The sequence below is a fragment of the Lissotriton vulgaris genome, chromosome 7, assembly GCF_964263255.1.
Source record: "Lissotriton vulgaris chromosome 7, aLisVul1.2, whole genome shotgun sequence".
Taxonomy (NCBI): Eukaryota; Metazoa; Chordata; class Amphibia; order Caudata; family Salamandridae; genus Lissotriton; species Lissotriton vulgaris.
The window spans coordinates 1,489,848,785-1,489,873,224 of record NC_141695.1 but is presented as its reverse complement, the minus strand read 5'-3'; the positions used below and the strand labels follow the sequence as shown (position 1 = coordinate 1,489,873,224).

Genomic DNA, 24,440 nt, shown 5'->3' with positions numbered 1-24,440 from the left:
TTAGTTGTACACTGCAGCCTCTGCAGCTATCAGGTCATTACACGCCAAAAAGAAGTTTTATACAATAATCCAAGTACATAGTGTATGATTCTATAAATATAAAAAAAAAATGTGGTTATAAGGTTGTTTGTTTAATCAATTAAAACAACTTCAATTACACTTCGTTGTTATATAGCACAGAAAACCAACATTTTTTCTTTTTATTATGTTAAACGTTGTACCAAAATATAACTATTTTAAATATGTTTTCACTCTTACTTGTGGAAGCCTGCTGAGGCTTAAAATTCGAGCAATTTGAACTGACGAAGAGGAACGCAAATCTCCAATAATTGCTGCCATTTTCAGTGGTGGCTGGCAGCTGTAGTTTGGAACGGTATCTCCCGCGCCTGACAGAAGCCACAGTGAACCCTCTGCTGCCAAAGAATCCGAATAACACGAGTCAAGGATTCTGAATCCCAAGGTCACGTTAGGCAGCAAGTTGGGATTTTGGTTGATCTCCTCAGTGGCAAACACCATGGCAAGGGCGCACTGGTACATTTCAACATAAAACCTGTAGGATAAAATCAGATGTTGCAACATTTAAAGTGAAGTGCACTCTTGGGTTGCATGTTTAATCAAACTAGTTCTGCGAAACAATGTATGTATAGTGAATTCTTTCAAGTCTATAGGCAGGAGCAAATCATACATTGGGAATATTTACCACAAACCATATGTGATTTGCCCAGAATAAAAAAAAACCTCGACAGTTTATGAAATGTTCAGAGCACTATATAAAATTGCTATCATGATAGGTGATAGTAGTCGACTGTGGAATACGTTTCACTCAGAGTTATCCAATTTATAGTTGCAACTCCCAAGTAAAACACAATACCTAAAGTCAGAGAAGCCTTTTATGCTACTCTGTCGATATCTTTGCTAATACATATTTGATAACCTACATTCAAAATAAGGGTGAGGATACAATTAGGGGTAGACGTAATTCACATAATTCAATGTAGTCTAATCACGTGCAATTTCTTGAGAATTCAACAAGATTATACATAATTACATGAGAATAGTAATTCTGCGTTTAGCACTTAGGGGGCGATTCCGATTCGGTAAAATCCCGTACGAATAGCCGTACAGAGCATTTTTCCCATACCAATCGTATCCTCGAACGTCCCCGTACGTACGATGTAGTACAATGCGTACCCAAAGCAGTTCTTTGTCTGAATCATACCAAAGCCCGTACGACTCAATAATCCGTACGAATTGCATTCGGAATGTGCAGTACGCGATGTCCGTACGGATCGAAGCATCATTTTCCAACCCAGCATGTACGATTCGGCCAGTCAACACTCCGTACGACTCTGTTTTTACAAGAGCTCAAAACGTCTGAAAAAGCAGAATTCGACTCGAAATGCGTGTAAAATGGACCCCCGGTATGGTTCGTACACCCAATGATCTTAGGGGTATGGTTCGAACACCTACAATAATGGGGTACGGTTCGTAAACCCCATGATCATAGGGGTACGGTTCGTACACCTACGATCATGGGGTACGGTTCGTACACCCCATGATCGTAGGGGTACGGTTCGTACACCTACGATCATGGGGTGTACGAACCGTACCCTATGTGATTGTGTGGCTCCCCATACGGATTGCACATACGTGACGTTTACCGTACGAATCGGGTACTCATTCCCCTGTCCAGATCATACTTGTGGGGCGTACGGCGTGTTTATGATTCGTACGGTTCACTTTAAGGGTCCGTATTGTACAGATTTTCCCTTCCTTTTCGTACGGTTCGCAACGATTCAGACATATTTTTTTACTACGGATCGTACTACGCGATTCGAACAGATTTGTACGATTCGTACGGAAATGGCTACGAATTTGAATCGTCGTACGGATTTGGTTCCCAAATCGAAATCGACTCCTAACTGTTTGTTTTAAAATGCCTCCTTGTGTCTAAAATGGGCACAATAATGCATTTTGCACTAAGAAATAGCACTATATTGCAGCAGAACAAGAATAGCAAGTGCGAACATCCGCTTGCGCTCACTAAATGTGCTCTTGTGGTAGAGTTTCCCCCTAACATACTCCCGGCATTTAGTGCTATTTTCTTAGCACAAAATGATCCCTCTCGTCCAAACGGGTGCAGGGATACATTTTGTGCTAGAAAATAGTGCTAAATGTACTCTCAGGGTAGGATTTTCCCCTAATTTACTTGCAGCACTTAGCGCTATTTGTATAGCACAAAATGCACCTTTGCAGCGAAAATGCATTTTGTGCCAAGAAATAGTGCTAAAATGCAATAGAACCTGAATATTTATTTATTTATTTATTTATTTATTTTTACAACTTATAAAGCGCGAGCAAATGCCCGTAGGCGTCTTGGCGCTATGATTTCCTACAACAATTTAAGGACCTGCGGGTTGACACTGGGTAAAAAAGTTATTGATTAAACAACCATGTCTTCAACAGTTTCCTAAACTGCAAAAGGCTGGGGCTGGTTCTGATGTTAATAGGCAAGGTATTCCATATTTTGGCTGCAGAGACCACAAAACGTCTGTCTCCCCAGGACACCGTTCTGGTGCGGGGAACCACAAGTTGGTGGTTAGCTACCGATCTTAGCTGTCTCCCTGGACAGGATGGGATTAGTTGGTCTTTCAAAAACTGGGGGCCTTGATTGTGGAGTGCTTTGAAAGTGAGGCACATGGTCTTGAATTGAATGCGATTTTTGATTGTGAGCCAGTGGTACTCCCTGATAATTTTACTGATGGACGCAAATTTGGGGGTTCCCGACAGGAGCCTCGCTGCGGCATTCTCTACGGTTTGCAGTTTAGCAGTCACTCGTGCTTGAGCATTGATTAACAGCCCATTACAATAATCCAGTGATGCAAGCACCAAAGTACTTACCACTGTTTTTGCTGCACTTTTTGGGAGAAATGGCATGATTTTCCTAATTATTCTTAGTTTTTGAAATGCCTTTGCTGCAGTTTGATTTGCGTGAGACGCAAAATTAAGCTTGTCGTCAAAGACAACCCCCAAATTTCTCACCCTGGATACTGGGGAAGGGGGCGTGCCAAAGGACATTGGCCACCAAACGGATGACCATTCCGGAACAAGTTTCCCGAAAATGATAACCTCAGTTTTTTCTGAGTTTAATTTAAGACAATTACTTGTCATCCAGTCTCTGATTGCAAGCATGCCTTGTTGGAATCTGGCTGCGACCTCAGCCCCATTGTTCTTAACTGCGAGTACAAGCTGGGTGTCATCTGCATAGGAGGTCAGGGTCATCTGATGTTCTTTGATGACCCTGGCTAAGTCCGACACATAGATGTTAAAAAGTGTCGGACTTAGCGACGATCCCTGCGGCACCCCACACGGTAGCATCAGGTTTGGTGACTTATAAGAACCTAAAGATACTGCCTGTGCTCTACCTGAGAGAAAGGAGGCAATCAGGTCCCTGGCTTTAGATTGAATGCCTAGGTTCCCGACACGGTCGATCAAGATGGAGTGATTGGTATTGTGAACCGCTGTTCACACTCACCAAATGTGCTCTCATTGTAGGATTTTTAGGTCGAGCATTTGAGACCTCTTGTATATATTTTAGTGTATACTTATATACTTTAGTACATACTTATATATGTATGTACTTTGTGGGCTCTGGAGATCAGCTCTAGGATATGTCTGCTTCCGCCTAGGAACGTTTTTTCTGTTCAACTGCCTCTACTTAACTGTCTTGATAGAAAACGACCAGCAGAGGTCAGTAAAATACCAGACTTGCTTTCTGCTGAGGGACTTTTTTTTTCTGGCAATTGCCTCTATTTAACTCTCTTGATAGAAAACAACCATCAGAGGTCAGTAAAATACCAAAATCACTTTAGCATTCTCTAGATTCCAGTTCATACAAATTGTCTTCCATGAGCACCCATAGACAATAATATTTTTTTCAAATCTTGTATTTTCAGTGATATTATCACCGAAGGCCCTGATTTTATATCAAAAACAGAGCTTGGACTATACCATTTCCGGCTAAAAGGCAATATTTCTCTCCATGTGCTCCCATACCTGACATGTCAAGCAGTTTGGTGCTCAGTTTCCCTACATGTTAAAGAACAGTAGATGTTTCGGCACACAGGCTAATGTGCTACTATAGCTAAATACATGTAAGGTCCCAAAGGCGAGACCAATTGCATTGCAAATGCTTGTTTCTTCTCAAATTATTCCTAATTACCCACGCAAGTTTGATTGCGTAATTTTCAGTAATTCTGCATCAAAAAGTAATAAAAAATTTCGAAAATTGTTCAGAATACACCAGTGAAATTGAAATTCGGCCAGCACCTAGATACAACAGGAAAGGCGACAGGTGCACGACAATTGGTGCTCACTGTTTTACATGTTTAAACAATGGTAAAAATACTCGATCTTCATTTCGAAGATTCATATCTGGTTGCGTCCCCTTTGGCTTCTTCTCAACATCAGGACCTGCCAGGAAGCTCTAGACGTCTGCATGAGAGGAGACTCTCCGCAGTTGGCGGCTCGTTTTGTTAAGTTTATTTTAGAAATTAATTCCCCTAACTTGCTTTTTGACCAAGCATAAGCTCCTTTTCTGGTGTCATTATCGCACGTTCTCTGTTTCCTTTTTTTAATTTACAACATTTCTGTTTTAACTGCTTTGTCTATCCTTTTACTTTTAATATGTAACGTTCATCCCAGTGTATGTACATTGCAACGATTTTAATTAATTGCGCAATAAAACTTTACTTACTTCATATTTGTGAGTTCTCCATCAGGATAATTGTTATGGAATGCATTACATGCTAGACACACAAGACACAATGAAATACAAATAACACCAGCAAAAGTATTTCTCGTACAGCATTCTGCGGATTATATCTTTATTCAAAGAATAGTTGTACCAGATGTTCATCTAAGGGAATTATATTCTTAAGAAAACTATACTTATAACTTCTTGGTCCTGCATATGAGGTCATTTTGTCTGTAAACATTTAAGGTGCTTTTTCACAAAAGTGAACGTAACATAAGGAAAAAAAGTTTTAGAGTCCTTTCCTTTATTGATACAAGAAAACTCCATTATGTGTAGGAAACTTTCAGGGAGCAAGCCATAATAGCCTTTGCTTTCATTCAATTCTCTGAAAAATAATACAGAACGTATTTAGAGGAATGTTTACCAGTAACTGAGGGAACACTTCACTTAACCAATTACAGGAGGGGCTGTCACTGGGCCCGATGGCCTGGCAGGCTCCCATAGTGAAAGTAGAATTAGCATACTATAGGCCCACTTCCACCTGCTATTGATGAGGAAACTTCTAAAATAAAGTGTACCAGAATGTGTTGACAGAGCCAAGCGGTGGGGGTTGGGGGCTGGCAAAGGAGCTACTGTCCCGGAGAATGAAAAAATTGAAATGATTATAACTGGAAAGAGAGGTAAACAAAGAGAGCGAGGCAAACGCAGAAAGGAAACAACATGTTTGGGGATGGGAAAAAGGAAAGGCGAGGAAGAAAGAAAACAGAAAAGGGAAGAAGTAATGCAAACCTTTAACACCCTTGGTGTGGAGTAGCCTCAGCACATTTTGAATGACTCCTCCTTCAGAAACAAACCACCTGGAAGATACTTTACTTTTTAGATAAATGCATCCAAAAAGGTCTGTAAAATGCACTCTCCCCTCCCCGACTTTAATACGAAATGTTCTTTGGAGGAGAACAACCTTCAGCATTAACACCTTAATCCTGAAAACTTGTAGGGATTGTCAGATTAATTTACTTGTCTTTATTGGTGCCTTAGTGGTATGATCAAAGTGGGGAAATTTAATTGTTGAGTTGAGCAGGGGCGAGGGTTGAAAACGTACTCAGCCCATGTTCAGGATGTTCAAGAAGAAGCAGGGGGATAAAATGCAAGCCACAAAGACAGCCATTTTGGTGCGTTCCCTCAATGTCTATCTGGCACCTTGTTCTGGGGGGCTGCAGCACCAGCCACACAGGACATGTGCCAATAGGCTAGTAGAACTGGTAGAACAATGGCTATCCAGTTCCCATACTGGGTCCTCAGTATATCACAGTTGTATGTGAGAATATCTTTGTCAATAAAATTGTCAATAAAGTTGAAAGAAAGAAATATTTTGCGCTCCATATTATTTGCAAAACTCAAGTGCCATTAGGTGTAGATTTCCTACTGGTATTTTCAATTAATATTTTTTTCGATTATATTTAGGACATCATATCTAGCTAAGACAATATTCTGACTATAATGATATATGGGGACGCATCGATAATGAAAAAGCTGTCCTGCTGTGCTGTAAACAATTCAAAAAGGACAATTGAGGGACAAAATGCAGAAAAATGTCAAACATTCACCCCAGTATAGAGGTCTGGGCCCAAATCCCTCTTTTTTGCTCCCCATGCCATTCACTACAGTACATAGATCAGGGCCTAAATTCACAGTTTGTTTGCTCCCCATTCCATTCCAATTTAAACCCAGCCATACGCAAATCAGTCGTGACCCTGCTCCCCATGGGAACAGTCCAGCCTGAACTGCCAGGCCAGGTCCTCCCTGAACCAGAAACAAACATCCTTGGACCAGTTTTGCAGTTTCACCTCTCATTAGCCAGACAAACTTGAATCTAGTGGCATGGAGAGCACAGGACCCACATCTGGGCATACCCATCTCACTTGGGGTGACAAATGCAAAAATAAACAATTGATGGAAAGAATGTTCAACAATGTCAAACATTCACTCCAGTACAGGGATCTGGGCCAAAATCCATTGTTTTTTGCTCCTCGTGCCATTCCAGTTTAAACCCAGCCATACACAAATCAGTATTGACCCTGCTCCCCAAGCTGGTCTCTTTGACAAAAGAACACACACAGCTCCTCATGGTGGCCTGCATCACCTACCTACTAGGACAGCTTGATGGTACAATAAATGAAGGGCCTTATTTAGAGTTTAGTAGATGGCAATGCTTAATTTGTGCCTGTGTTTGCCGGTGCTCGAAACCAGCAATCATTGCTCAATACCAGCACATGCAAATGAAAGGCAGTCTACCACATGATGGCATTGTTCATCTGTTTTTAAAAAGAGTGCATTGGCAATTTGGTGAAACAATTCAACATATATTATAGGTAATCACACCATCATAAGTAAGACATTCTTCCAGGTTTGAGGGCTCACTAACAGCCAATTGTAATGGATCGAACTGTCCTATCTTTTTGTGTGCATAGACTGCGCAGTCGTGAATATACTAATAGTAAAATACCTTTCTAAATAGTAAATAATCATAAACTTACACAAATGTGTAAGTTTACCTTTGGGATCCTTGGCACATACAATGCATATATGTTTCAATTCATGATTACTAAATGCGTTTTTCATAAAATGATTCACAATGGTGACAAATTCACAGTTTACCTACAGTTCACAGATGTTCAGCCCAGTGCACAACAAAGCAAGTAAGTACAACTAGATACCTAATTGCAGGCATCTACCCTGTGCCAGCCACGCTGACAGTATATATTTATGGGCACACAGTAGAGCAGTGGGAACCATCTATCATTTTTACAAATTCTAAATGCAACACACCAGTCACGCTACATGGAAAATTCTAAGAGGGGGTCTTGTGCAGAATTTCTGCTGTATTTCAGATACCAAACAGAATTTCAGCTTTCCTGATGAATTTACGTTAGTATCACTGTTTAGCTTGTATTTTCCATTGTTATCAATTGTATGTGAAGACATCAAAGATAATTTTCCAAATTTGTACGTTGCTAAAGCGGAGGAGCATTGCCACACGGCTTTTTAGCAGTGTAAATAAAGGAAACATACATTGATAATAACTGGTTGTTATTATCATTTTATATTTCCCTGCTGCAGCAGCAATGTGAGTGAGGCGGGGATGCTCTGTTCTCAGAGCAGGACTGGGGAGGAGTGGTTTCACCCCTCATCAGCCAAGCTCACGTGATTCCAGTGGCGGAAAGCACAGTACCCACGTCTGAGCATACACACCCCACTTGCTTTTTACAAATGCAAGTAAAACAACAATTGATAGACAGAATGTTGAACGATGGCAAACATTCACTCCAGTACAGAGATCTGGGCCTAAATCCATCGTTTTTTGCTCCTCATGCCATTCCAGTTTAAACCCAGCCATACGCAAATCAGTCTTAGCCCTGTTCCACAAACTGGTCACTTTGACAAAAGAGGACATACAGCTCCTCATGGTGACTAGCATCACTTATTTACTAGGACAGCTAGCTGCAACAATAAATTAATGGCCTTATTTAGAGTTTGGTGGATGGCAGTGCTTAATTTGCGCTGGCATTTGCCGGTGCACAAAACCAGCACTTATTGATCAATACTAGCACATACAAATGACATTCTACCACATGATGGCAATGTTCATCTATTTTAAATCAGAGAGCATTGGCAACAAGGTTAACAATTCAATACATATTCAAGGTAATCCCGCCAGCATCAGTAAGACATTTTTCTAGGTTTGGGGGCTCAGTAATAGCCAATTGTAATGGCTCTAACTGTGCTATCTTTTTATGTGCATAGACTGCGCAGTTGTAAAGATACTAATAGTAAAATACCTTTCTACATGTAAATAATCGTAAACTTACACAAATGTGTAAGTTTAGCTTTGTGAACCAGGCCCATAAAATGCATATATGTTTCAATTCATAATTACTAAATACGCTTTTCATAAAATGTTTCACATGGTGAGAAATTGACAGTTTATATAAAGTTCATGGATTTTCAGCCCAGTACACAAGAAGGCAAGTAAGTACAACTACGCAACTCAGTGCAGGCATCTACCCTGTGCCTGCCACGCTGACAGTATACATTTATGGGCACACAGTAGAGCAGTGGGACCCATCTATCATTTTTACAAATTCTAAATGCAACTCAACAGTCACGTTACATGGAAAATTCTAGGAAGGGGTACTAATGCAGATTTTCTGCTGTTCTTCAGATACCAAACAGAATTTTAGCTTTGCAGATGAAATTGCGTTAGTATCACTGTTTAGCTTGCATTTCCCATTGTTGTCAATTGTATGTGAAGACATCAAAGCCAACATTCCACATTTGAATGTTGCACCTTGTGTTTCAATTCAAACAGAATAAGATCCGGACCAGTGGTGGCTCTTCCACGAAGACGGAGGAGCATCGCCACACTGCTTTTTAGCAGTGTAAATAAAAGAAACATAAATTGATAACAACTGGTTGGTATTATCATTTTATGTTTCACTGCTGCTGCAACACTTTGGGTGAGGGTGGGCTGCTCAGCTCTCAGAGCAGGGCAGGGGAGGAGTGGTTTGCCCACTCCAAGTGCGCATGAATGCTTGGAAGTTCATCTGCGGGCGGCCAAATATTCATGCACAGTCTGCATGTAATCCATGCAGGCTGCATTACAGCATAGGTGGAGAGCATGTCCGGGCCCCCAGTCCCTGGCTGAGTGACGAACTACGGCACTCAGACCAATCACAACCCTGCACTGCAGCATTGTGATTGACTTTGGGCAGCCGGGTGCTTACTGCTTCCCTTTTTCAGCCTGAAGAGATGACAGAGGAGAGACGAGAAGGGACACGGCAATCAGGTAAGTTGTTTTTATTTTTTTTAAATCCCCTCATTTTCCCACCACCTGCCTCCTTGTCTGCGATCCATGCCGGCCGCCACAGATCAGGACATTGTTACAGTTTCAACAAACCAAAACGTTCCTGAGAGATGACCTAAATTCGAGATACTTGAACTTGGCTTTTGAACCCCAGGAGCCAGAGAGTTTGTTTATGTTTCAGTGCTGAGCTTTTGCACAAAGAAGTCCACCACAAAGACACAAAGGTGCTGTTCTGTCAGCGTAAACGTAGGCATGAATCTTGTAACAAACACAGAGGTTCAACTAGAACTCACTATGTTAAATGAATTACTCTTTAGCAGACAATACGTTCAATGCACTCAGTTAATGTACAAAACATGATTACAGTAGCTGTATACATGGTTTTAATATTCTGAACAACTGTATTTTGATATTTCTCAGTATTGTGCATATTCCAGTGATAGCAACAGTAGGGAAATTGCTGGATAGCGGAGGGGTATAAATTACTATTTCCACTCCAGTGAATGCAGCAGTAGGCTAAATGCTGGATAGCGAAGAGATACAAAATTACTATTCCCAATCCAGTGATTGCAACATTAGGGAAAGAGTTGGATAGCAGAGAAACAAAAATAACTAATAACACTTGAACAATTTTAAAAACCTAAAAATATTACAAAATGTTAAAAATAATAAAAATAAAAAAACAATATTTTAAAAATATAAAATTAAATACATTAAATATATAAAATGCATATTATAATATGAATTACACATAACAAAATCCTACAAATAATATATAAAATAAATTAATAAAAATATGTATAAACAATAATTATTTAAAAGTAGCAAATATTAACAAACAAACAAAATATTTAAAATATAAATCTATTTTTTTTATTTCCTACTCTATAACACCACACCAATAACAAAACAATTAACATGATTACTAATCAATTAAAAAACTTTAATTAATAAAATAAAATAATAAACATTCATTGAGTACACATGATTTAACACTATAATATCCACACCTCACACCTAAATTAAACTATAAAATAATAAAACACAATTAAATATAATTTTAAAAATATCATTTTTAAAAGAAAAACTATTACTATTAACAAATAATAATTACAAATTTAAAAATGTATTTAATACCAGCTATTACCACTTTAAAAATAAAAATAACATACACAAAATTAAAACATTACACAAAATAAATATCAAATAGTTAACATTATTAACAACTATATAATAATTAATTAACCACAAAATACTTACCACTATTTACTGCTATAAACACCACAAAACACACTTAAAAATAATTCCACAATTACCATAATTAATTAATTACTAAATAATGAATTAATAAACAACTAATTTTTAATTCAGCAATTAAAAATTAATTACTTCACACCCTTTCCGCCCTTTACACATATAAATACCACAACACACACCTAAAATTAATTACACAATTTATATATTTAATTACTTGGTAATTAATTACAATTGACAACGGATTATTAATTTATCAATTAAAAACAAATTACTTCCCATCCTTACCACCCTTTACACCTATAAATACCACAACAGACACCTAAACTTATTTATACAATAACCATAATTAATTACCAATAAACTAATTCAAATTCATTAACAACCAATTATTTATTAATTAACAATAAATTACTTTACCCATTTAATACTATAACATCTCAATTAAAGAAGTAATAATAAATAAAAATATTCAATACATTTAATATAATTAAATTACATCCCAACCTATTCCCGTATTAACCAACAACCCGCTATGGTACTAAAAAAGCTAAATTAAAATACACAAAAATTAATAACTACTAAAAATAATCAATTAGTTGTGTATAATTAAATTACTTCTCACCTTATTCCCCTATAAACCCGCAACAGAATTAAAAACGCAAAATCAAAATAAAAAAAATCATTACTGCTAAAATATTTAAAACATATTTTAAAAATACAAACAAATCTAAAACACATACATATAAAATATATACTGAAATTAATAACATTAATATAAAAATCGATATTTTTAACAACATATGGGCATATGCATCAAAAATCGGTAATACAAATCCTTATTAGCGAAAAATAAGGAATCTCTAATAAGGACTCGCATACCGCGATGCATCAACAGATTCGGTATTAAATACCGAATCGGTAAAAATCGCTAAATAAATCGGAAACCACGATTGCGAGACCCCAAAATAAAGATTAGCAAATACCGAATTAGCAAATACCGAATCAGTATTTGCGATTTCGGTATTTGCGAATTCGCAAATAAAAGCCCAGCGCTTCTGAAGCAGGTTGATGACATCACAACCAGTAAGTAACACAGCCCATGCTTCATTCAGTGCCCTGAAGAGCTCAGAGGAGGAGGCAGAACACAAGAGCTGAGGAGTAACACAGTGCCAGCACAGACCAGATACTGCACAGCATTCCAGGATGGAGAAGGATGCACCCCAGGACAAGGAAACGCCCAGGAAGAGGAAGCGAAAGTTTTCTGACAAAGAAGAACTTGAAGTACTCATTGAGGGGGTTGAGCAGCAAACATGACAGGCTGTTTGACAAGCTGTCCCTGAAGGTGCCTGAGACAGAGAAGCTAAAGATGTGGCTGTGCATCAAGGAGAGGGTGAATGCGGCAGGAGTCACCCACCGCAGCATTGACGATTTAAAAAAGAGGTGGTATGACCACAGAAAAAGGGCAAAGGAGAGGATTGCAGAAAGGGTGAAGGATGCAGCTGGCACAGGAGGGGGACCATCGAATGTCACACTAAACACAACCCTTGAGGACCTCGTTGAGGCGACCATTGAACCTGAAGCTGTTGTGGGGGTCACCCAATTGGACACTTCCGGTGCTACGGCAGGAGGATAAGGTAAGATGCATGCCAGTGCAGATATGCAGTGTGTTGTCAACCCCTGCCCATTCCCCAAGGCTGAACACAGTGCATATGTAGCCATTCCCAACGCATATCCCCTCACCAGAGTGTTGCATCACGGGAGTTGTAGTCATATCATGAAAGAGTGCATATCTGACCTCTAATGTGAATTAAATGAAACCAGCAGCACTGGGCCAAATGTCAGTCCAAATGTGTCATTTATTTAGATGAAAGTATGCAAAACAGATACATCATGACAAAATAATAACAATGCACTGTTTCACACACAGATGCATCACCCCTTGATTCAGATGACAGCGGCTGCCTCGTCATCTCTGAAACCCCAGTGTTGACCGATGCTGAGACCCCGCAGGGACGTGAACCCACAGCACCACCATCACCACCGCCACAACCATCACCTCCAACACCACCACCACCACCACTACGGCAGACAACACCACCACCACCGCCACCAGCATGGTCAACTACACCACCAGCACGGACAACTACACAAAGCTGCAGGGCAAATGTCTCCTCCCTGCAGGTGATGGTGACAGAGCAGAGGCCAGCCGCCATAATTGTTCCACGGCAGACAGCCGTTACTCCGACCGCCCAAACACCAGCACTTGTGCGAGTCCGACAGTGGGCCAGGCCCCTGAGTAGAGCTGCAGGGAGATCTGAGGATCCAACAGACGGGTACGGAGTGGTTGAGACACGGATGTTGCGTGTCCAGCGCCTGCAGGGGAGACACATGGGTGCTATGGACATTAACCTTTCCAAATTGTCAAACACAATTGGCAACATGACTGACGCTGTGTGTGAGATGACCCCAGCCGTTGCTGAGGGCAACAGTGACATTAAACAGTGCATGCAGCAACTCACACGTGCTGTCATTGCAGGCCAACAGAGCGAGCGCCGGAGGCATCGGCAGAACATGCTCCATTCCAATGCCTCCGTTAGGGCCATTACTAAGCTGTGCAACAGCACAGCTGTGCTTTCACGCAGTTCTGTGTCCCTGCAGGTCGACTTGGGGCATTATTGTGGAGATGTGGCTAAGTCCTTAGAAAGAGTGACCACTGCAGTGGAGCATCTGCAGTCTGGGACTTTCAGTGCCAGCAGTTTGGGAGAGGAGGAGGGGAGTGAGGCTGCTTCAAGGGTGAGCAGCATCTCTGTGCCGGAGGCCAGCGAGAGGATGCGCAGTGCGCGCAGCGCCACAGCCACTGACACACATCGCGGGGATGTGGAGGTGTCACGAGACAGGAGGCTGGGGGTACGTGGCAAGCACAAATAGCTATGTTCCATTGGCTCCCTGGCCAAGGTGACGTAACCATGGGCCACATGATACACCCGTGATGACAACAGACATGTATCCCAATATTTCTTTTCATTCTGCGTCATGTTGGCGTCTCATTTATCTGCACCCGACAGCTGCTCATAAGCATTGAAAATTTGCAATCAAGATCATGTTGTGATGGCTCATTCTTACCTGTCTCAGAAGTGATGCCGTGTGATGTATGTCGGCCTCCTTTGGCCTTCTGCTGTGTTAGGCTGTGTTGGGGGGGTTGCTGTTCACGTAAGTCGTCCTCTCCTTCCACCTCTATTGGTATCCCCATCTTGTGGCAATGTTGTGCAGCATTGCACAGACCGCTATGATCCGGCAGCAGGTCACTGGGTCATACTGCATGGCAACTTCTGTCTTGTGTAGTATCCGGAAGTGACTCTTGAGGATGCCAAAAGTTCGCTCCACCACATTCCTGGTGCTGATGTGTGCTGTGTTGTAGCGCTGCTCCTGAGGTGTTGCTGGGCTGAGGTAGGGAGTGAGGAGATGCTCACGCAAGTTGTAGGCGCTGTCACCTGCAGGGTGGGGAGCAAAGGTTTAGCAGCATGAATGCAATTATACATGTGAGGATGGAGTTACTGATGAGACATTAGTATGTACCTAGTAGGTGTCCCTCTCCAAATTCCCCGTTGATCAGACGCCTGTGGATGCCACTGTGACGGAATATGTATGTGTCGTGTGTGCTTCTGGGGAATTGGGCTACGATGTCCGTTATGATGTGCTTTGCATTGCACACGACCTGCACGTTGATTGAATTATATGACTTCTGGTTGCGGAAGATGTATTGGTTGGCTGAGGGAGGACAGATGGGGACATGCGTGCAGTCAACACATCCTATCACATAAGGGAATTGTGCCACCTGGTAGAACTCCCGTTCGGTGCGATTCAACTGCTGTGGGGTTATGGGGAAGGTGATGTGGCGATGTATGAATGTCAGCATGGCTGCATAGCACCTGGACATGGGTTGGGATGGCGATGGTCCTACGGGTCTGGTGCTGCAGTAGTGGTTCCAGCTCAGAAATGAGGCGCATGATCATACCCCGGTTCAATCTGTACTTGTCGTAGATCAGTTCCTCTGTCTGGCCCAGCAATGTGATGCGCACCCTGAAGACCCTGTCCTGGATCATCCTCCTGCGCTGTGCAAGAGCGTTGATTCTCCTCCTCCTAGCAAGCACGTAGGGGGCAGCAATTTTGGTAGACATACAGGGTCTCCGGAGACATATTTAAAGGGTTTCTGATAGTCTGCACCTGTGTTTTTTTTTCTTCCTTCCAATAACTTTACCTCCAGTTTGTGATTCCCCTTATTTTGCTCATGCAAAATAGCGATTTTGGGCATTTTCGGTATTTGCGAGTTTTGATGCATTTCGTTGCGATTCTTTAATAGCGATTTGGTATTTCCTTAGGCTGATTTCTTTCTCGGTATTACTGATTAGCTAATTTGCAATTCGGTAATTTTCTGAGGGGATATTTAGCGATTCTTTATTTTAACCGGGTGTGGGGTTGATTCATTGCATTTTCAGGTTTAGCGTTCGGTATCGGCCTGTTTTACTGATTCGCTAATTTACTGGGAGGAATTTTGCTTGATGCATATGCCAGTATATCTTTGCAAATGTTATTTTACACTTCGATATTTTTATCATTGATATTGCTTACCTAAATTCGATATTCTTGACCATGAGAATTTGTCTGTTGATATTTCTGACCCATTATATTTTAACTCGATATTTGTGTAAATCGATATTTTTGATTCAATATTCTGTCTCTGCACGCCTCATTATGATGGTTGTCTGACTTAAGTCACATCGGAGACAGGACCATCCAACTTGCTGTCAGCAGTCCCCCCAATGAAATTACAATGCGATTGCCTCCAAGTTTGTCGCCATGTCTATTTTTTGTATTGCAGGGGGTGCTGCAGCACACACCACAGTACAAAAATAGACATAACACATATCCCTGCACTACTTGGCAGGCATCATGTAGTGCCCGCCACATAGTGAAGGGATATGTAGGGAGGTGCCCCCAACACCCAAAACTAAGGGTCAGGTGTGAAGGGAGGCCAACTACGGGCCCCAAATGTCCCTTATGCCAGCCTTTTCATGTTAAGTAAACCGTTATGAAACCATGAAACAGCTGGGAAGAAGGGACGTCGTAATCCCTACGGAGGTTCCTGGTAAGCACCACCACCATTGTAGATATTATAGCTGCCTCCAATGCACCAACGGGCTCCTTGAGCCAGTCGGATGCATGGCAGTCGGGCTTTCTGACCGCCAACTATCACCCGCCGTTGTAAAAAGGCAAGTGGTAAACATGCTTTTGATGGCGGTAAGACTGTCACTCATCATAATTAGGCCATAAGCTTGGAAGTTGGTTAAAGCCTTTCATAACAAGGGCATTACATCACATTCTTTTTAGTTATCTATGAAGTGACGGTTAGTCCATAGGTTTAGGAGGGTGTTGCCAATCCCCCCAAATGCAAGCTGCCCCACACAGCAGATAATCACAATGTTTAAATGTTGATTCGTTTCCTAAATCACAGAGAATGACTTCTGTCACTCACCGTTATGTAGCTGTAGTGACCTATTATATCCATGGCATACTGTGCTAATGATATTATGTGATGAGGCTGTCTGTCCTCTACCACCGCTATGAAATGAGGTGTCCATGCCTCCCAGATTCCTTGGAACGGTCAGCCAGACAAGCGTACTTGAGCCCTCCAGATCTGTGTCAGAGCGGCAGGAGAATCAGAAACAAAATACAATAGTCTTCAATAGAGTACCGTGTTCAACTGCTCAGCCAACTCTGGTGCTGTGCTCATGTGGTTTATCAAACTAAGGAGCGTGAGAACAATGCCTGGATTTACTGGCTTCAGGTCTGTGTTGGGAAACATACCCCGAGGGCCAGCTCAGAAAGTATCTGACCAAAAGCACAGGGATAGGAAAAATATTTCAATCGAGCCAATAACTTAATTTTGAACCCTGTTTCTTTTTCTTTATTTTACAACATGGTCCTTCCCTTCTCACAAAGCAACAGTATCACTGTAAGCAGTGGCGGCTGATGAACTTTGAAAATGGTTGAGGACAAGAGATAATTGCTGTCCCACTAGAGTGAAAAATAATCATTTTGTGGCATATAATAAAAAAAATATACACAGCACTGCATTTATGCTTGAATCTGGACAGAGAGTGCAGAAGACAATCCCGCATCAAAATAAATCTAGTTTTTTAGGCTAAGCCTATAGTGGCGGCACGCATGCGCTGCTCGCTTTCTGAGGCATAAAGGTATCTAGTATGGAGTGGGAGCTCAGTTGAAGCTCCGCCCACTAACCACCCATGTTTGTAATTGGCTTGTGTTGTTGTCTTTTGTAAATTCTGTCTTCTGATTGATTATGAGGCTTGTTAGTCCCGCCTTACTATGCCATGTTTACAACAAGGGGTGGTGAGGGACAGAGTCTCTGAATTAAGCAGAAAGCTCTCACCCAGTCAAGAGATCAGGGCTAGATCCAACACCGTTTTTTAGCTCACTGCACCATCCCAGTTTCAGAACCTGGCTGTATGCAAATTAGTCTGTTCCTGTCCCAGTGCATGATGGGAACAGGGCAAACCAAACTACAAAAGCCAATTCTTACACTGGGAAGGAAACAAGCTCCCGGGGACCGGTTTCTGGCATTACAGCCGTCTTCGGCCCGGTTTGCTTGAATCCTGATGGTGCAATGAGCAAGGGTCTCACATCTGAGAATACCCTTCCACGCTTAGGGTGGACAAAAATATTTACAACAAGGGGTGGTGAGGGACAGAGTCTCTGAATTAAGCAGAAAGCTCTCACCCAGTCAAGAGATCAGGGCTAGATCCAACACCGTTTTTTAGCTCACTGCACCATCCCAGTTTCAGAACCTGGCTGTATGCAAATTAGTCTGTTCCTGTCCCAGTGCATGATGGGAACAGGGCAAACCAAACTACAAAAGCCAATTCTTACACTGGGACGGAAACAAGCTCCCGGGGACCGGGTTCTGGCATTACAGCCGTCTTCGGCCCGGTTTGCTTGAATCCTGATGGTGCAATGAGCAAGGGTCTCACATCTGAGAATACCCGTCCACGCTTAGGGTGGACAAAAATATTTACAACAAGGGGTGGTGAGGGACAGAGTCTCTGAATTAAGCAGAAAGCTCTCACCCAGTCAAGAGATCAGGGCTAGATCCAACACAGTTTTTTAGCTCACTGCACCATCCCAGTTTCAGAACCTGGCTGTATGCAAATCAGTCTGTTCCTGTCCCAGTGCATGATGGGAACAGGGCAAACCAAACTACAAAAGCCAATTCTTACACTGGGAAGGAAACAAGCTCCCGGGGACCGGTTTCTGGCATTACAGCCGTCTTCGGCCCGGTTTGCTTGAATCCTGATGGTGCAATGAGCAAGGGTCTCACATCTGAGAATACCCTTCCACGCTTAGGGTGGACAAAAATATTTACAACAAGGGGTGGTGAGGGACAGAGTCTCTGAATTAAGCAGAAAGCTCTCACCCAGTCAAGAGATCAGGGCTAGATCCAACACCGTTTTTTAGCTCACTGCACCATCCCAGTTTCAGAACCTGGCTGTATGCAAATTAGTCTGTTCCTGTCCCAGTGCATGATGGGAACAGGGCAAACCAAACTACAACAGCCAATTCTTACACTGGGACGGAAACAAGCTCCCGGGGACCGGTTTCTGGCATTACAGCCGTCTTCGGCCCGGTTTGCTTGAATCCTGATGGTGCAATGAGCAAGGGTCTCACATCTGAGAATACCCTTCCACGCTTAGGGTGGACAAAAATATTTACAACAAGGGGTGGTGAGGGACAGAGTCTCTGAATTAAGCAGAAAGCTCTCACCCAGTCAAGAGATCAGGGCTAGATCCAACACCGTTTTTTAGCTCACTGCACCATCCCAGTTTCAGAACCTGGCTGTATGCAAATTAGTCTGTTCCTGTCCCAGTGCATGATGGGAACAGGGCAAACCAAACTACAAAAGCCAATTCTTACACTGGGAAGGAAACAAGCTCCCGGGGACCGGTTTCTGGCATTACAGCCGTCTTCGGCCCGGTTTGCTTGAATCCTGATGGTGCAATGAGCAAGGGTCTCACATCTGAGAATACCCTTCCACGCTTAGGGTGGACAAAAATATTTACAACAAGGGGTGGTGAGGGACAGAGTCTCTGAATTAAGCAGAAAGCTCTCACCCAGTCAAGAGATCAGGGCTAGATCCAACACCGTTTTTTAGCTCACTGCACCATCCCAGTTTCAGAACCTGGCTGTATGCAAATTAGTCTGTTCCTGTCCCAGTGCATGATGGGAACAGGGCAAACCAAACTACAAAAGCCAATTCTTACACTGGGAAGGAAACAAGCTCCCGGGGACCGGTTTCTGGCATTACAGCCGTCTTCGGCCCGGTTTGCTTGAATCCTGATGGTGCAATGAGCAAGGGTCTCACATCTGAGAATACCCTTCCACGCTTAGGGTGGACAAAAATATTTACAACAAGGGGTGGTGAGGGACAGAGTCTCTGAATTAAGCAGAAAGCTCTCACCCAGTCAAGAGATCAGGGCTAGATCCAACACCGTTTTTTAGCTCACTGCACCATCCCAGTTTCAGAACCTGGCTGTATGCAAATTAGTCTGTTCCTGTCCCAGTGTATGATGGGAACAGGGCAAACCAAACTACAAAAGCCAATTCTTACACTGGGAAGGAAACAAGCTCCCGGGGACCGGTTTCTGGCATTACAGCCGTCTTCGGCCCGGTTTGCTTGAATCCTGATGGTGCAATGAGCAAGGGTCTCACATCTGAGAATACCCTTCCACGCTTAGGGTGGACAAAAATATTTACAACAAGGGGTGGTAAGGGACAGAGTCTCTGAATTAAGCAGAAAGCTCTCACCCAGTCAAGAGATCAGGGCTAGATCCAACACCGTTTTTTAGCTCACTGCACCATCCCAGTTTCAGAACCTGGCTGTATGCAAATTAGTCTGTTCCTGTCCCAGTGCATGATGGGAACAGGGCAAACCAAACTACAAAAGCCAATTCTTACACTGGGAAGGAAACAAGCTCCCGGGGACCGGTTTCTGGCATTACAGCCGTCTTCAGCCCGGTTTGCTTGAATCCTGATGGTGCAATGAGCAAGGGTCTCACATCTGAGAATACCCTTCCACGCTTAGGGTGGACAAAAATATTTACAACAAGGGGTGGTGAGGGACAGAGTCTCTGAATTAAGCAGAAAGCTCTCACCCAGTCAAGAGATCAGGGCTAGATCCAACACCGTTTTTTAGCTCACTGCACCATCCCAGTTTCAGAACCTGGCTGTATGCAAATTAGTCTGTTCCTGTCCCAGTGCATGATGGGAACAGGGCAAACCAAACTACAAAAGCCAATTCTTACACTGGGAAGGAAACAAGCTCCCGGGGACCGGTTTCTGGCATTATAGCCGTCTTCGGCCCGGTTTGCTTGAATCATGATGGTGCAATGAGCAAGGGTCTCACATCTGAGAATACCCTTCCACGCTTAGGGTGGACAAAAATATTTACAACAAGGGGTGGTGAGGGACAGAGTCTCTGAATTAAGCAGAAAGCTCTCACCCAGTCAAGAGATCAGGGCTAGATCCAACACCGTTTTTTAGCTCACTGCACCATCCCAGTTTCAGAACCTGGCTGTATGCAAATTAGTCTGTTCCTGTCCCAGTGCATGATGGGAACAGGGCAAACCAAACTACAAAAGCCAATTCTTACACTGGGAAGGAAACAAGCTCCCGGGGACCGGTTTCTGGCATTACAGCCGTCTTCTGCCCGGTTTGCTTGAATCCTGATGGTGCAATGAGCAAGGGTCTCACATCTGAGAATACCCTTCCACGCTTAGGGTGGACAAAAATATTTACAACAAGGGGTGGTGAGGGACAGAGTCTCTGAATTAAGCAGAAAGCTCTCACCCAGTCAAGAGATCAGGGCTAGATCCAACACCGTTTTTTAGCTCACTGCACCATCCCAGTTTCAGAACCTGGCTGTATGCAAATTAGTCTGTTCCTGTCCCAGTGCATGATGGGAACAGGGCAAACCAAACTACAAAAGCCAATTCTTACACTGGGAAGGAAACAAGCTCCCGGGGACCGGTTTCTGGCATTACAGCCGTCTTCGGCCCGGTTTGCTTGAATCCTGATGGTGCAATGAGCAAGGGTCTCACATCTGAGAATACCCTTCCACGCTTAGTCTGATGATGCACTGGGCCAGGGACAGACTGATTTGCATATAGCCAGGTTCTGAGCTGGGATGGGGCAGTGAGATAAATAACGGTGATGGATCAAGCCCTGATCTTTGGACTGGGTAAGAGTGGTCTGCTCAATTCAGACACTCTGTTCATCACCACCCCCTTTTGTGAATCGATTTTGGCCACTCTAGGTGTGGCAGGGTATACTCAGACATGAGTCCCTTTCTCACTGCTCCATCAGGATTCAAGCAAGCCGGGCCGAAGACGGCTGAAATGCCAGAAACCGGTCCCCGGTAGCTTGTCTCCTTTCTGGTAAAGAATTGGCTTGGTAGTTTAGTCTGCCCTGTTCCCATGATGCACTGGGCCAGGGACAGACTGATTTGCATATAGCCAGGTTCTGAGCTGGGATGGGGCAGTGAGATAAATAACGGTGATGGATCAAGCCCTGATCTTTGGACTGGGTAAGAGTGGTCTGCTCAATTCAGACACTCTGTTCATCTCCACCCCTTTTGTGAATTTACTATGCCATGTTGTCATTTATATCCTTCCATAGCTACTGACCCCTTTACTTCAAGTGTTAGACTGTAAGGTACATGATATTTAGTGCACTACTTTTCCCCCCTCTCTCGCCCACCCTCCCACTGTTGGTGCCTTTTCAACAATCTGCTCCTGCCTGTCCGCACTCCCGTTTGCAATGCAGTAAGTTTTGCGTAAAAGCGATTACGATTGCATTGCAAATGCTTGGTATTACCTGCATTCGCTTCTCTCACAGAGGCGTACGCAGTGTTCATAAAAAGGAATCCCTGAGAGCGGATTCATCATCTAAAATGAAACATTCTGAAGTAATAAAAACAGAGCATGAACTCCTGTCCCTTTAGTCTGTCTTCCTTGTTTAGAACTTTCCTGTGTGTTCCGTGTGTCTTGGTTCTATGCAGAATTCTAGTTAATGTCAGTTGAGCCTTGACCAGATGGTAGCCTGCTTGTTTATTCTGTGCTGCGAATAAACTCCTTATTCAAGAAGAAGTTCCTGCTTGTTTCATCTTTGAATCTACCACATTTTTGGCGACAAGGACTTTGTTTGTATCTGGCCAACAATCCGATGTTCAGCAGCGCAGTGGCGAAGTTTTTACAGAATAAACAGAGCTGTCACCACACGAAGAACTCTGCATGCAGTGGGACTTTCTCTTTGTTTTAAGGAAGTCCGGATGTTATATTTCAAGTCTTGACAAGGTGAGCGTTTTGAATTTCGGCACGATTTCTGTGCACTCCAGCGCGTCACCCTTATTGCTTGGTTACCGTTTGCCTACGTAATCAACATTGCAAGTTGTTGCTGTGACAACGCTAGATTCGTCTCGCGCTATCTGCAATTGAGCGCAACTTCACTGCTCATCAGCGCGTCACCTCTGCGCGTCTCTCTGACTCTGCCTACGTGTTCAGCGTTCTCCATTGTTGTCCTGGTAACGCCATAAGCGTTTCTTAACCTACTCACAGCAGCACCAAGCACGTCGTGTGAAGATCGACTTCCGACTTTTGCTGCCCTGCTCGTCAGACGTTTCTTGTTTCCTGAGAAGTTTGAAACGTTCTTCATTTATCGTAATACCACTCTGATTTAATTAAAAAAACTTTATTAAGATTCAGTGTGTGGTGGTGCATCGTCCTTGACGCTGTTATTCACTTGTTTGACAACTAAGTAAGACTTTCAATTTTATTTCTGAAGTATTTACCATATTCAATTCTTTGTTTTAATTTTGTTATCTCTTACTGTAAAGTCTCATAATGTCACAACATATTAATGTGGCGCTTCCACCTCAGTTCCTCAGTGAACCTGGAAATCCCTCTACTGCCTGGGAAGATTGGATCGCTATGTTCTATAACTATATCGAGGCATTAGATGGGCAAGATTTTTCTCCTAAAAAGAAAAAAGCACTCTTGATGACAACTTTGGGGAAAGAGGGCCAACGGGTATTTAAGTACTTACCTCAAGTTCTACCTTCTGGTTCACAGTCACCTCTTGATGAATTCAAGGAGGCCATTGCCAGACTTGAGACTAGATTTGCGAAGGAGGAAAATCTTGTTTTGCAGCGTTTCAAATTCTATAAAAACAAACAACGTGATGATGAGTCCATTGATTTTTGTTGCACGGTTGCGAGAACTATCTGTCAAATGTAACTTTGGACAGATGACTGAGGAACTTAATCGTGCTCAGCTGATTGTTAAGTGTAACAATCGTAAAATACAGGAACGTTTATGGGCCGCAAAGAACCCTACTTTAAAGGTCGCAATTGAACTTGCTAAGATTGTTGAGGAAAGTGAAAAATGCATGAACGAATTACAAAAGAGTGGTTTAGAATTAAAAGTTGCTGAAATTTCTCATAAGGTTGATAATTTAAGTGATAATAGTGATAGTGAATGTAATGCTGTTGCTCTAGTTAGGAAAAAAGGGTACGTTTTACAAAAAAAAAACATGAATCAACAATACGGCAGGTCACAGTTGAAAGTATGTTCAAGGTGTGGTAGCAACACTCATGCTTCAGATGCTAAATTTTGTTTTGCTAACAATAAAGAGTGTTTAAAGTGTGGCAAACTAGGCCACTTTGTAAAAATGTGCAAAAATAGAGGTAATTCTAGAGTAACAGTTGTAAACGATTATACTGAATTGAATCATGATGTTAACAAATTACTTGTTATACAGGATACTGTTTGTGCGTGTAAAGACAAAAGGGAAAGAATTCTTAAGGCTGATTTCATGATTGACAACAAGTCAATTAGTCTTATGGTTGACACTGGTTCCAAATGGACCATTATTCCCATGTCTATTATGGAGCACCTCTGGGGTCAGAGGACTCTTGTTAATTGTGATATTTTTCCCTCTGGTTATCAGGGTGAGAAAATAGACTTACTTGGGTACTTTGAGGGTGAAATTCTTTTTAAGAAAAGATCCACTCGGGGTAAAGTTTATGTTTCTGTTAATGGCCCAGCTATCTTAGGTCGTATCCATCAGTACGATCTCCATATTGTAGTAAATCCAAGGGCTGAAGAATCTGTTATGATTGTGGATGATCCTACCTTGAATGATATTCTGTTGAATTTCAAGCACATTTTCAGAGAACAGTTGGGGGAATTACAAGGTTATGTCCATAGAATTTTACTGAAAGAGGGTAGTATCCCTGTTCAACATAAAGCAAGAAGGGTGCCGTTGTCTGTAAGGGGCGAGGTCAAAGCTGTTTTGGAGAAAATGCTTCAGGGCGGGATTATTGAACCTGTGGAGGCATCCCCGTGGATTTCTCCAGTTGTTATTTACCAAAAACCTGACAACAAAATCAGATTCTGTGTGGATCTTAGATCCTTGAATAAGTGTGTAGTTGCT

The 24,440-nt window shown here is 42.6% G+C and overlaps 1 protein-coding gene across 1 annotated transcript in view; it reads right to left on the bottom strand.

Annotated features, from left to right (window-relative positions):
- The window catches only part of LOC147705855 (extracellular calcium-sensing receptor-like), a 239,223-nt gene that overhangs the window by 102,928 nt on the left and 111,855 nt on the right, over positions 1–24,440 (bottom strand). The window contains exon 2 of the mRNA XM_086929571.1: positions 259–550. Coding sequence (XP_086785697.1) covers positions 259–550 — 292 coding nt within the window. The remainder of the gene's footprint in view (positions 1–258; positions 551–24,440) is intronic.